The sequence below is a fragment of the Alligator sinensis genome, unplaced genomic scaffold (genome assembly GCF_000455745.1).
Source record: "Alligator sinensis unplaced genomic scaffold, ASM45574v1 scaffold990_1, whole genome shotgun sequence".
In the NCBI taxonomy this organism is placed as follows: Eukaryota; Metazoa; Chordata; order Crocodylia; family Alligatoridae; genus Alligator; species Alligator sinensis.
The window spans coordinates 913753-928533 of NW_005842506.1; the positions used below are offsets into that span (position 1 = coordinate 913753).

At 38.9% G+C, this 14781-nt stretch overlaps 1 protein-coding gene across 1 annotated transcript in view; it reads left to right on the plus strand.

The window, feature by feature from the left end:
* Positions 1-14781, plus strand: part of TRRAP (transformation/transcription domain associated protein) — a 140906-nt gene that overhangs the window by 52420 nt on the left and 73705 nt on the right. Inside the window, 10 exon segments of the mRNA XM_025213106.1 lie at positions 1039-1220; positions 1516-1714; positions 2129-2257; positions 3094-3360; positions 4290-4496; positions 6096-6254; positions 6350-6484; positions 6701-6811; positions 9754-9900; positions 14578-14779. Of these exon segments, the coding sequence (XP_025068891.1) occupies positions 1039-1220; positions 1516-1714; positions 2129-2257; positions 3094-3360; positions 4290-4496; positions 6096-6254; positions 6350-6484; positions 6701-6811; positions 9754-9900; positions 14578-14779 (1738 nt within the window).

Consider the following 14781-nt stretch of genomic DNA (forward strand, 5'->3'; position numbering starts at 1 on the left):
GCCGGCTGACTTGTCTCTGCTTCTTGCCGCCACATGCAGCTCCAGGAACTGGCTGGAACTGTGTGCTACTGGGCAGCTGCACCTGCGCAGGCCATGAGTACCCTGAGGGCCTGCTACATTTTTTTAGCCCCTCTCCCCCCCAGGAGTACTTTCAAGGGCAAGGGAAGGAGCTTTTGGTGGCAAAGGTCAGGGGTTAGGGACAGGGTTTCCAGTAGGGTGGCCATCATAGAGGTCATTCTATTTTTCTGCTACTGTCTTCTATTAATACGAAACCCAGTGCCATTATGTCCTCTATTTTTCTCTTGAAGAGAAAAATAGAGCACATACAGGTGCCTGGTTTTTGTATCAATAGAAAACAGAGGACACCCGAACTGTCCTCTGTGATGGTCACCCTAGTTTCCAGTCCCAAGGTGGCGACCAGAGGGCAAGGCACCTATCAATATGCAGGGCCACTGTTATGGCCCTTGAGAGCTCACCAAAACTCATTAAGCGGCCCCTTCAGCTGAAATAATTGCCTACTCTGGCATAGTTCAAATCTGTGTTGAAGGATGTTGGTTATACATGCAAAGAAGCATGCATTCACTTGTTCTTTAATGTTTTTTAGCTCCAATAAAAGTAAAGCTTAAAAATATAAACCATTTCTGTCCATATTTGTTAGCATTATCTTAGGAAATGACAAGGAAGAAAATGTCAAATTAACTGCCTTTTATTTTATTTTTTTAAGGCATGTAAAATGCAGGCAATAACCTGGCAGGAAAAGAGGATTATTTTTTTTTTTAAAGTCTAGATGGATGAATTGACTTTTCTGCTTTTGATTTATTAGCATGATACTGCCAGAGCTGAAGAGGGATGTTTAAAATAAATATTACTGGAGCTGGAAACAAAAGAAAAATTAATGCATGTGAGAATTTTTCCATGGACTTTGAGTTCTGTAGAATCTTGGTTGGTCCAAACCAAGCGTCTTCCTTTGCATCAGGATTGCTGCTATCTACTTTACATTTGTTGTTTGTATGTTTTGTCTTGTTTGTGTTTTGACAGATCATAAGTATTATAGTTAAAAATGACGAGTGTTGGTTAGCAAATCAGCACTCCTTAGTGAATCAGCTAAAACGTGTGTGGGTAAGCGAAGCTTTTCAAGAGAGACATCGTAAGGAGAACATGGCTGCAACAAACTGGAAAGAACCTAAACTGCTGGCATACTGCTTATTGAATTATTGCAAGTAGGTGGAACTAACATTTTATTCTTAATTGATCAATTTGATGGTTTCCACATTTGTTAATACCTTTTACTTCATGTTCAAAATAAAACTACAGGGTAATGCTTTGTGGCATATGAGGTTGTAAAGTATGAATATAAAATACTATAATGCTGCCTTCAGCACTAAAACCACATGTTCCACCTACAGTGTTCTTCTGACTGAATATCTAAACCAAAAGTGAATCCTTCATCAGTCTGACAGAATAACTGGTAGAAGTTTCTTACAAAAAGCTTTTAATTTATGTTTGTTCTTACAGAAGGAATTATGGTGATATAGAATTGCTCTTCCAGCTGCTTCGGGCTTTTACAGGTCGTTTTCTCTGCAATATGACATTCTTAAAGGAGTACATGGAAGACGAGATCCCCAAAAACTACAGTATTGCTCAGAAAAGAGCTCTTTTTTTCCGGTTTGTAGACTTCAGTGACCCAAACTTTGGAGATGAGCTCAAAGCCAAGGTAAGTAAAGCCATTAAATTAAAGTGGTCTGGTATTTAGGTTTAATTTTCTTTCTGGGAACCAGGGCAAAAAAACTTGCTTACTTAAATGTCAATGAGTTCAATAATTGGTAGAGCCATTTATGTGAAAATACCAAACAAGGAAGAGTAATAATAGGTAGAGTCAGCAATTCATCTTGCTTTCAACACTGAATATTTCTTAGTCTCTCTTCTTTAGGTGACAGACTTTCTTGTCTTTTGGGGGTGGGGTGCAGGGAATAAATTCACATACATCTGCCTTAAATCTTTTATCTGCAGCCTCTGTAACTATAAGAACTGGAGAACTTTGAGAGTCTGTAACTGCACTATATTGCTTGTCACTAGTTGGAAATAAACTCAGATTTTAACATTATTAATTTAGCCTCCTGCATTATAGGTGCTGCAGCATATCCTGAATCCTGCTTTCTTGTACAGTTTTGAAAAGGCAGAAGGAGAACAGCTTTTGGGACCACCCAACCCAGAAGGAGACAATCCAGAAAGTATCACCAGTGTTTTTATAACAAAGGTATCATGCCTTGTTTGCAGTAAAGCATTTGAAAGTAAAAATTGATGTATTGTACCCCATGTGACCAATAGCATGTCTATCCTTATTTGAATTATCATTGCTATTTCAATCTAGGGCCTTGTACAAGTATAAATGATCAATTATTTTGAATTGCATAATGGTCCCAGAGGGAAATGCAGCAGGAGCTTGAATGAGTCTAGCAAAACTTAATTTACGGGCGATGTTAGTGGGATCTGAACATGTAACTTCAGAAATAAGATTCATTATTGTAATCTGCTCCATCACCTACTTTGAGCAGAGGTTTTACAGAGACATTGAAATTCAATCATGGGACTTGCATGTGCTTAGTAGTAGTCAGCAAATATAAAATGGGGATTGATGAAGGTGAGCATTTTAGGGCTGGATCTTCAGAAGTGGTCAGTTTCCTCTCCCATTTTTTAAATGACTTATGTCATTAACTTCCTTTGTGGGAGGTGAGCTTGTATGAAAGTCTGACCCGATTGTTGGTGCTGTCCAGTCTAGGAAACATAACTATAAATAGACATGTGCTGTGTAAGTGAAGGTAATTTGCCCAAGAGATTAAAAGCTGGATAGGTGTTACATGGACATGAGCACTTTTTAGCAAAATGGGCTAATAGGTGGTGACAAATTACTAAAATTTATCTGGATTGTGCAGAAATAAACTAATGTCAGGAACGTGTTTTCTCATGGGCTTTGACCTGTGCATGGTTTTTACAGCTAATACATGTAGGACTTATGGCAATATTTCACTGTTTTTTTTTTTTTTTTTTTTTTTTCTTCCTCCTCTTTCCCCACCTTCATGTTCCTGGGATTAGGTACTTGACCCAGAAAAGCAGGCAGACATGCTGGACTCGCTCAGAATTTATCTCCTGCAATTTGCTACACTTCTTGTTGAACACGCCCCACATCACATTCATGACAATAATAAGAACCGCAACAGCAAGCTACGGCGCCTGATGACCTTTGCCTGGCCCTGTCTTCTGTCTAAGGCATGTGTGGACCCAGCGTGCAAATACAGTGGGCATTTGCTCTTGGCACACATCATAGCAAAATTTGCAATACATAAGAAGATAGTGCTGCAGGTATTTTCTACATATTTGCATTTAAAAAAATTAAAGTTATGCCGATAACTACTTATCGTGTGTGTGTGTGCTTTTTGGTCCTTTATTTTATAATCCTGCATCTGTAATGGAGGGTAGAACTGTACAGAAGTAATAACTAAAACCCCAAATACAGAAAAACTCAGTCAGGGCATAAGTGCCAAAGGAGTAGTCGGGTAAGATCCTGCCTTGAGCAGGGGGTGGACTAAATGACCTTGTGGGTCCCTTCCAGTCCTACTTCCCTATGATCCTAAAACCAACACCACCTGGGTGGTGTTTATACAAAGAGAGGGACCCACAGTAGACTGTGTTGAGAGGAGTTTGTGAGGTAGGACAGTCACCTGCTGGCCCTAGGAAGTGAGAGCCTTTTGCAGAAGCGTTCCTGGTGCTAGAGGCAATACAGATCAGAGAATAAAAACATCTTAGTTTTAGAGGAGTAACTTTCAGGGGCAGAAGTTAATTGAGTGGTGTCATGGAGCCAGTTGAAGGCAATTCAAGATTTGTGCTTGTAGATGGCACAGTCAAACAGCATAGCGATGTGGAAATAGAGATTGGGCACTAAAAAACCACCAGATTAAATGGAAAGGTTTCCTAAAGTGAAGAGTTAGCAACTTTATTTCAAGGAACAGAGTTTGAGACAGGCAGGGATAAAGGTCAAGGGACTCTTAGGAGAGAGAATATAGTAAAATTTAGCATTGGTCATTAAGATAGAAGAGCAGCAGGGAGAGAAGAGATTGTTCTAATCCCTACAAGTGAAACTAATTGCTATATAAATACCTGTCCAAGTTAAGTCTTAAAAAGTACTGTGTTGTTTACACTGGACTTTTTGTTAAAATGTAGTTTATTTCTTTTAATTGCTTTATTTTTGGCAAATTTGTTCAGTTTTCTAAAAAGATTTGTTTTCCTTTAAGGTTTTTCATAGTCTCTTAAAAGCTCATGCAATGGAGGCTCGAGCTATTGTCAGACAGGCAATGGCTATTCTAACTCCAGCAGTGCCTGCCCGGATGGAAGATGGACATCAGATGCTGACTCACTGGACACGAAAAATCATTGTAGAAGAGGGTCATACAGTTCCACAGTTAGTCCATATTTTGCATTTAATAGTGCAGCATTTTAAGGTACGTATACACTTACCAGCTGAAGAATTGAGCTTAACTCATAAGAGTTTACAAGAGTGAATAAAAACGAGTGAGATCCAAATTTATATAGGCGAGAATCACTTTCTAAAGGCATCTGAATTCTATGTATGTGTATGAACTTACAGCTATTTAAAGCTGGAACAAGTACAGAAATATTACCTGTACAAGTTTGAAATGCCACTATGCTATCTTGTTGTTTATTTACATTGCTTTGTCCTGCTTTCTGCTCAGGCATCTTCTGGAATTGCCTTCTTTATTAGTCAAAGCCTCCTTGGCAAATACTTTCCAGTTTAAGAAAAAAAATCTCCCCCTAAAGATCAAATTGGCATTTCAGGCATTTGTAACTTGAGCAAAAGGTTGGCCAAATAAACTTTAAGAACTAGCTTGTACAGGATAGAAAATGTGTAAATGGGAAGCCAACTGAAGAGTTAGTAAAACAGTTGAATGCAAGCACTGAGAATGAAGTTTGGAGTGATTTTGTTCCAATGTGGAACACTTGATAGATAGTCCTGTTAGCCTGGATTGCCTATGGGTCAGGGTCAGTGAATTGTTATTTCTCAAAATTGAAATGCTTGAATTAGCCTTTGAGAGGTGTTCGGTGAACGTTTTAAACTGAAAGAACATGCTTCGTCATTCTGTTTACTAGGACTTGGTTAAAATACTGTCTTTCTCTGCTATAATTTCCTTAAGCTGCTACTGTAATTGATGGTTGCAAAAATGTAAAACTCTATAAATTTATCACTTTGTTAGTTTCTCAAATAATAGGCTAAAAATGGAATAGTAGAGCTAAGATAATAATCTGTAGACCACAGTGTACTGCATGATCATAATAAGAATTGAGGACTCTTTCAATAAGCATTATTGTAGCTTTTAAAAATTCTCCACTACTAGAGCTGCTCTGAGCCTTTTGGATAGGGTGGGATGTAAGTCAAATAAATACTTCCCTTTTCTTCCAGTGAAACCCTTTGAGAATGGTTTTGCTTATTTGATACCATGTAACCTATAGGACTGATTTATATTCTGACATGATGATATTATATATTGAGCCAACTAGGAAATGCCCTAAGAACTTCACACTTGGGAAGTTTTTTACAAACATGTATTTTTGTGCTGAATTTCAGCACCTCCCTTATTTTCACTTTAACTTGGCAATTTACCTCTTTAAAAATAACAGAATGCCTACATGGACAGGGTTCTTTGGGTAAATCTGATATCTTTTATTAGACCAACTCAAATAGTTGAAAATTCTTCTTTTCAAGCTTTTGGGTATAAATATCCTTTGTCAGGCTGAGGAAGCATCTGCAGTTGGTCTGTGCTCTCCCTGTGTTCTTCCCCCACCTCCAAGAACTTGAACACTTGACCTCTGGAAATCAGATCCTTTTAAAGTCTCTGTAGCCAAACTCACTACTTGGTATGAAAATCTTGGTCAAAAATTCTTTTCAAGTACCAGTTTCTTTTCTCGGTTACAAAATGCTGAGCATCATACAGATTTGGCAGCTATTTTTATCATCATAGCTTCTTCCTTGCAAGGTTTATAGCTAGTTTATGTATAACATAATTTTGAAACCATTTCCATAGGTTTATTACCCGGTGAGACATCATTTGGTACAGCATATGGTTAGTGCCATGCAGAGGTTGGGCTTTACTCCCAGCGTTACCATTGAACAAAGAAAATTGGCTGTGGACCTTGCTGAAGTTGTTATCAAGTGGGAATTGCAGAGAATTAAAGATCAGCAGGTAGGAGGGCTAACCTTTTTTGTGAACATATAGACCTCTCGCCATATTCACAAATATATATATATTTTTTAATGTGAATGTTACTGATATTTCAGCCAGACTCAGATATGGATTCAAGCGGAGCTGGAGAAGGAGCAAGTTCTGCCTCCTCTGCTGTTAAGAGAGGGCTGTCTGTTGATTCTAGCCAGGAAGTGAAGAGGTTCAGGACCGCTACTGGGGCAATAAGTGCGGTAAGAAATATAGAGTTTCTTTTTCATTTTATAACCTTTTGTCTGGGGCCTTACAGTTGTTAAGCAATATCTGTTTTTACTTTGCTGCATAATTTTATAGACCTCTATTAACCTAATATCTATTCATGTTTGAATTGCAGACAGCTCTTTAAATTTGATTTTTGTATACTGTTGTCTCCTTATTTTCTTTTTTTTTTTATAAACTTGTTTATACAGGTATTTGGACGTAGTCAGTCCCTGCCAGGAGCCGATGCACTTCTTTCCAAGCCAATTGACAAGCAGCATACAGATACAGTGGTCAACTTCTTGATTAGAATTGCTTGCCAGGTACTCCGTAGGTCTAAAATGCATGTATCAGTGCATCATTGCAAACAGTACAGGAAATGTTTTTCATAGTAGTGTTTTCCCTCTAGTATAAACATATATGTTAACAATATTACAAATTTTGAAATTAATAAGAATGTTGCATTACATTCTTATACTAATTATTAACATTTCTGGAAATTGGGCTAGAAGTGCCTCGGGGCATCCAAAAATCATTGGCCACTTTTTTTTAAATGTTAGTCTGGAACCTTTGCTGGGGCTTCCTTGAATTTTTATTTAAAAGCTCCCATTTTGTTAAACAGGCATTGGATAAGTCTCTTGGTGAAAACAACATTGTGCAAACTTGTAGTGTCTTTTTTTGGTTTTGTTAAATGACTGTCTCATCTTTGTAACTGTACTCAGAGACATCTTTGTAGTTGGCAAACAAATTCAGTTCTAAAGATCTCTTCAGAAAGTGACTTTATTTCTGAGGTATATTAAAAACGTGTTTCAGTAACAACAGCTTTTAGTTAGGGCTCTGAGAAGCGGGCTCTATTTGATTCAGATTCAGCCTGAATCAGGGACAGTGACTCGACCTGTTTATTTGGATCACTGTCCCTGATTCGATTTGGCCGAATCCGAATCTAAAGATTTGATGCTGATTCGGTGAATAAGCGATTCTGTCACAGGCACAGCTTTAAAAGTTTTTTTTTCTGCGTACCTTGAGGTAGCAGGCATGGCTTGTGATTGCTGTGGTGCTAGGGATCGTGGACCGTCCCACAGAAGCATGGGGGGTGCTCTCCAGCATGCTTGGCAGCAAACCTGGAAGTGGGCCCCCCCCACCCCTCGTGGTTTGGTGATCGGCCTTGGGGGAAACCTGCCCTGTGTACTACCTGGCAGATCAGGAAGTGGATTGGAAGTGCTTTTGGTCCACTTCTGGGTTTGCTGCCGAGTGCTATGTAGAAAAAACATTTAAAGCTGTATCTATGTCTGAATTGCCAAATCTATCCAAATCTCTCCAAATTAATTAGAGGGTTCCGAATTGAATCAGAGGACCCCTTAATCTCTCTGAATCGATTCGGATTTGGAGATTCGGCCACCAAATCAGGCCGAATCTTCTCTGAATCAAATCGGACTGAAGCTTCTCACAGCCCTCCATTTAGTTCTTATTTTTCATTTCTAATCCATGACACTTGCATCTGTTTGAGTAATCCACCAGATCATTGTTCTTTCATATTTATTCCTTATTTGTGGTGATTTCTTAGCTAATTTCTGCAAATAATTCTTTGCCTGGTGATGGGTTCAAAGAGTCTCTTGCAAGCTTTGAGAATTTGAACGTTAATTTGAGGAGTATTGACTACTCTTCAAGATTATATGTTATTTGATTAACATCAACTATTAAAATCTAGTTTAGAGGCAAATATCTTCAGTTATACTTTTGAAACTGTTTTTCTGCATATTATCCAATGTTTGTTATTTCATCATCTGTTCCAGCCCCTTCATTAACAGTCTGAAATAGTCTTGAAAAGGAAAAGCACAAGTGACAAAAGCTCTCATTTGAAGTACATGCATTTATTTTAATGTAAATGTTTAGAAATTAGATGCGTTGACAAGAGCTGGGATACATTTTGAAAGTATTTTATAATAATTTTTTCTTTGGATTTTTAAGTGTATTTACTTTTCTTAGTACTATGTTTACATGCTTTAGCTACTAGATTTGCCAACAAGAACATTTTAAGCAAGTATTGAAGAGTATATAGAGAGCATAATTTAGGTTCACAAAACAGGTATACCTAATTAAAGCTGACCTCCTCCAGTCGGGGAACCAAAGCATATTGTGTTTAAACTAGCTTCAAAACCCCTTTGAGCGACAATAATAGCAATGAATTTCTCCCATACAACTTTTAGCGTAAGGATTATTTCTCAGTTATATGCAAAGCACCATTTTCAAAAAAACAGTTGCCCCCTCACCCCGCCAACATGACTTTGGCACTTAACTGAGTTTTGTGGCAACTAAGAATCCTAAGTGCATAAGTCAGTTCTGACTGGAATTTGGAGTAGAAATAGGTGTTACCATATGAATCAGATCACCTGTGTGAGGATGTGTCCTGGCACAGTTGGTCCACTTCATTGGGTGAAATACATGTTGCCTGTTGCCCTACCCATTGATTTTGTGGGACAATGGGTTATGTATTTTCTTGGTGCTTTAGGGGCCTGGTCCTGTGCACCCTGGGAATTCCTGGGCAATATTGAGCCCTGGGAGCACCTATCTGGCTTTTCCCATTTGATGAGATGCAGCCCTAGGATATCAAGGCATGCCTTGGTCAGCGGGGAAACCTGAGCAGGCTGGAGAGTGCAGGCAACTCTGGGCTGCTTGTGTTCTGCTGCCATGAAGCAAATGGATGTTCACCACAATAAAGCAGAATGAATTGTTACTATCTTTTGTCGCAACCACGTTGTGGTGCGACAAAAGTTATAGACCTCTATTTGCATTCACTTTGTGCCTCTGCAAAAGACTTTAATGGTGGCACAAAGAATGTGAAGCTTGATGTCCATTTCCACCTTTTAGATTCATAAAATACTTTAAAATGCTTTTGTAAATTTTACTAACGGAATCATTTTACATTTGAATAGGCTAAAGAACAATAAACTATGCATAGACAATGTGCAAACTGAAAAGATTGAATTATTCACATTATTTACTGTGAAATCTTTTGTTGAGCTTTATCGTTAGTTTATATTTAAAATATTTTTAACCTGTTATCCCTTTGATAAATCTTCCAGTAATTGGTTAACAGCTTAAAAATCAGCTTTCATGTAAATATAGTACCATGCAACTGTGGTGATGCAATTACTTCAGTTGAGCCTTTCCAGAAATGAGGAATGATATAATTACATATGATGTTTAATAAATTAATAACCCAGGTACAAATAGATATGATTCTTGGATTTTGATCATTTGCTAGGTAAATGACAACTCAAACACTGCTGGATCTGCTGGAGAGCTGCTCTCTCGACGTTGTGTTAACCTCCTGAAGACAGCGTTGCGACCAGACATGTGGCCAAAATCAGAACTCAAACTGCAGTGGTTTGATAAGCTGTTAATGACTGTGGTATGTTACATTCTAGCTTTGTATAGCTTTAAGGTTCAGTAAAATGAGATAATTGAATTCTTCCCTTGTAATAAAGCATTGAAGGTGTCTTCAGCATTTTACCTTCTCTTAATTAGCTTGTATCACAAGTATTCATTCATTTTACTTACAGTATGCAAATTGTAGTTCTAAATTACATGTTTCTGTAGTGACATAATGTAGCTATAGAGAATTTGAAATAAAGCGTGAGTCCATTTTAATCATCTCTTCAGTTTACTCATTACTTGGAAAATCCAGAACTAATGGAATTTAATTTACAGTTTTTGATTAATTATTCTTGTCTTTGCATTTGACTTTTACCCAAATTCTCACGTCAGCAGTTGAGATAGTAAGTGCACGTTAGTCATTATCTAAATATTAATTACTATTAGTACCAAATATTTTTTATGTTGAATGTTTATAATGTTGCTAGTATTCAGTACTAGTGTAATTGTAACTTGTTCTCAGAGACACTCATTGTTGCAGTATATAATGCAAATATTGCATGTGAAATTGCCAGAAATAAATTAGGGAAACCAGACTCTGAAAGTCTGTTTGTACTCTGCCAAGATCTGTTCATTTGGCTAAATTCTCTGAAGATTCCATAGCAGGAGCTGAGCGTGACTTTCTGCATGTGCTTCTCTTGGCTTCTGGGGCTGATGTGACCCAGAACTGAGTGGAGAGATTGTGCTCCTTTGTTGTTCTTATTTATTCTGCTGACGTCCAGGCAACAGGTAAAAAGAACAGTAGTTGCCTGACTGCGAGTGAAAGCCAAGCCAGTGAGGCCTGGTAAATAGGACTGGGAAGAAGACAGATGAAGAACCTGAAGAGGGGGAGAGCGGGGAGTTGGAGGGAAGCTAGGAAAGGAATTGAAGAGGGGCAGGGAGGAGACACACCTGCATGTGTTTATAGAAGCCAGGAACAGAAGCAACTTTTAGTTTGGAGTACGTCTCATAAAGTGGACAGGAATATAGTCCATTTTAATTTTCTCATTTCCTTTGTTATGAACAAATGGCTGTGAAAGCCAGCTAATAAAATATAGGCCTCCCCTTTTGCTAGTGACTAACCCATGTGGAGGATGACTAATATACTACTTCCATCATTTACTTTGTTAGCTTAAATAATAGAGAATTGTTGTAGATCTAAATTTGAACTAGACCTGTAAAGAGAACCAAGTTAGCTGCAGCAGATGCTACAATCAGAACAAAGGATTGGAAATGAGGGATTTGTTTTAGGAAAGAAATTGTTGAAAAACTCCAAGCTACCTAGATGGCATGCCAGCCAAGGAAAGTATTCCTGGAGCTAAGCCTTCTGTTAGTGGAGAAGTCTGCAGAGCCCTGACATCAGAGCTAGCCAACCAAGACAGCCTTACATGTGGGATTTGGTTTTTGAAACCTTAATCTTTTCCTAGACTTGTTTTTGTTTTTGTGCGTAGTTTGTGTGTAATAAACAACTCACATACGTGCCTGTAAAATTTGTGTGGCTACCGGCAGGTGGTTATATGATCATATGATTGAGACTTAAGGAATTATTTCTGATCCCCAAAATTCTGCTTTCTGCCATGCTACATGTGCATGGCAGGATGCACAGTTTCTGGGATTGGGCATCAAATTCTTCAGATCCCAGTCATGCCACTGAGGTTGGGAGCTGCCTGATCCCTAGCTGGCTGCATTGTGGCATTGGCTGTAGCATGGAACTTTTAGTGTGCATGTGGAGTTGACGCTTTCCCTTTTCACAGGGAGACAGGGACATGTAAAGCCCCGTACTGCAGGACAGGGGACTGCCCCAGGTCTTAAATTGACCAGGACCCAGGGCTGTCTTCATGACAAAGGGTTCCCGCCCTGCTTGATCCCTGGTATTTGACATGGGCCAGCCGTGTCCCAGACCTTGAGGCTTCCTGCTGCTGATGATCAGCTGATAGTTGGTATTTGCAACCCGGGGTCCAGGACAAGTGCCATGGTTCAATTTGAATGCAAATCAGCCTCATTCAAAGATACTCTGCATTAAATGTGGAATGTCTTTATGGCTGGTCTGTTATTTTATCCCATCATAACTTCCCTGAACATGTGGTAAGCTACAGTTTAGCGTGCAATTAAGATGACAGTTGCACGGTAAAGGTAATATCTGCCAGGGACCTGTGTACACATGTGCAGTTTGACACTTCAGTGTCTTAATGAATGGGAATGAAATAGTGTGTTTCAGCTCTGTACTTAATTTAATGTGGGTTGTAATTTACTTGTTGGATGACCTGGTTTTTTCTGTATTTTGTTTTGCAGAGGCTTGTGTAAGTTGAGATTATTTAGTTTGAGTGGTTGTTAATGTTCTCACTGCGTATATGATTATAATTTTAAAGCTTGAACACTAGCATTGTGTACTTAAGTGAAGTGTGTAATGTAATGTATGGCATAATGACATGTAATGTGTTATTGGCATACCACAAACTAGGTTACAGAGCATGGCATGTGAAGGCATTTTGCTTGCCATGCGTGCCTTGAGGTGGACAGCAGGGAAGGGGCTGAAGCTGTGCTGCCACAACAAAGATCGGGGCCATTGCAGTTCCCCTGCCGTCTGCCCCTGGCACACCAACATCTTATGAGTCAAGGTTGCGGGTGTTCTTGGCAAAGGCATTGCTGACCCCTGGTTTAAAAAACAGCTGGCACTTAAGTGAATTTGTACTTGTTTTCTTCAAATAACTGTACAACTTAACTAGTGGGAATTCCCATTTAATTCAGCATTCAGTTTTATTTTCCACACAGCATGAAACAGGCAGAATTGCTTAGCAATAATTCAACACGCAAGTCACTTGCATCGTACAAAAGAAACACCGTAACATGCTCAGCCCTGTGTAAGGATTATTTCCCACCCCCTTTAGTTGATTTTAGTAATTCCAGTGCCAATATATTTACTGACTACAGGATTTGCCAGAAGTCAAAGGCTGAGCAGAAACAAGAGGTTCCCTGATCTATCTAAAAGAAACATAAGAAAGAGAGACTTGTATTGGGGACTTCTCTATAGGAGGCAAGGAAGGAGCCAGCACGTAATATTCAGGGAACTGCTCCTGAGGGCTAAGCACCTACGTTTCAGATAAATATAAGAATTTAGAGGAACAATGGTGGTGACAATAAAGTCGCTTTCTTGAACAGTTCTTAGAGGATCAAACCATTCAAGGTGTCTAGTCTTTTAACTGCTTTTTCAACTCCTTTAAGCTCTAGAGAAGGAATTTTCTAATTTGCTATCCTTTGCAAATTTTTCTACTTTCTCATTGTTATCTTGTTTCTAGTATACAATTGGCTGATTGGGCTGTAAGTTAAGATGGCAAACCCCCTACCCCGAGAGGGTAGATTCATTTGGTACTTATCCCTTAGACCTGTAAGGTGCCTAGGGTAGAATACTGTAAACCACAAAACGTCTAGTCTGCTAAGGCCCTAGGTCATGACTGGCATCACGGTGCTACAGTAAAGTATAGTATGTGGGTAATGTTTTATCTCCTCCTTTCTAGTAGACCAAATCATACAGCCTAATTTATTAAAAGGGTGATGATGATTATCTTGTTTAATGAGTGGGCTTGCAGAATTTTTATTTGCTAGGATTTTTTAATTTAAAGTGTTCCTTTTCTCAGTTGAAAGTTCTCAAATTGCTAATAAGCCCTATTCTTAGGCCCATCAGAAAATTATGGCATTCTCTTCACCACCTGCCTTAAAAGCAGGTAGGTAGCTCAATATCCTCACTAGTTTCTGCCTAGTCCAGAGAGAGGGCCATTTTTCTCTGCTGCTTCGCAACCCCTATAATGTTGAAATCTGGGGGGAAGAAAACAGATTTTGGGTACACTAAAATCTGGATAATCTCATTCCAAGGAAATTAGCAGTGATCCAGGACTGACTCATCAATAATTAGACATTAAAAATGTCCTGAGAATTTTGCATGCTGTATTGAGATGCAGCAAAAAAATGAGTTTGGACAGTGTTGTAAAGAAAAAAGTGTGTTACAAAATTGAGTGCAAGTTGTATGCATTCTTGCTCATTATGTGAGAAATATATGGTCCTACAGATGAATGTATAATATGCAGTTTCTTACTGGAAAAATTCAGAGTGCTTGCTGTGTAAGAATTGCATGATTATGGTGAAGGAAAATAATAATCTATAGATTTTTGCTTTGCCCTCTTCTGCACTCACTGCCTAAATAGAAGATAATTCCACAGCATTGAAATGGTTGATTGTCTTGTTGAGCCAAGAAAAGCTAAACGCATCCAGTGCTTTGCTGGCATCATCTGGCTAGACAGAGGCTTTTGCGGGTGGAGGTGGTCAGAGCGCTAATGATCAGGAGCAGATGCCATTGTGATTTAGGATGCATGTACATTTGGAAATGACTAACTGTAGGTAATGAATTAACCAAAGTGTTTTCTGGACAAATTGGTAGGACTTTGAGGTGTAGCTATGAGGCTACAGTGATAAGTTTCTCAGTAAGTAACACTATACAAGTAAATATTTATAACGTCACATAATTTGTAGCTTTAGTATAGGTAGCTGCTATAAGAAAACTGAAATTTTCTAACTTGAAAGCCTGAGTCATGTTGTAGTTTTTGGATAGGTTTGCTACTAACTAACATACCTGCCCTAATGCTTTTTTTTTCATTGTGTTTCATTCTGTATGTTCTTTTAGGAACAGCCCAATCAGGCTAACTTTGCCAACATTTGCACTGGGTTAGAGGTCCTAAGTTTCCTGCTAACTGTGCTGCAGCCACCAGCTGTCCTCAGTAGCTTCAAACCCCTGCAGCGAGGGGTAGCAGCTTGCATGACATGCGGAAACACCAAGGTTTTGAGAGCTGTCCATAGTCTGCTTTCTCGTTTAATGGGTATTTTCCCT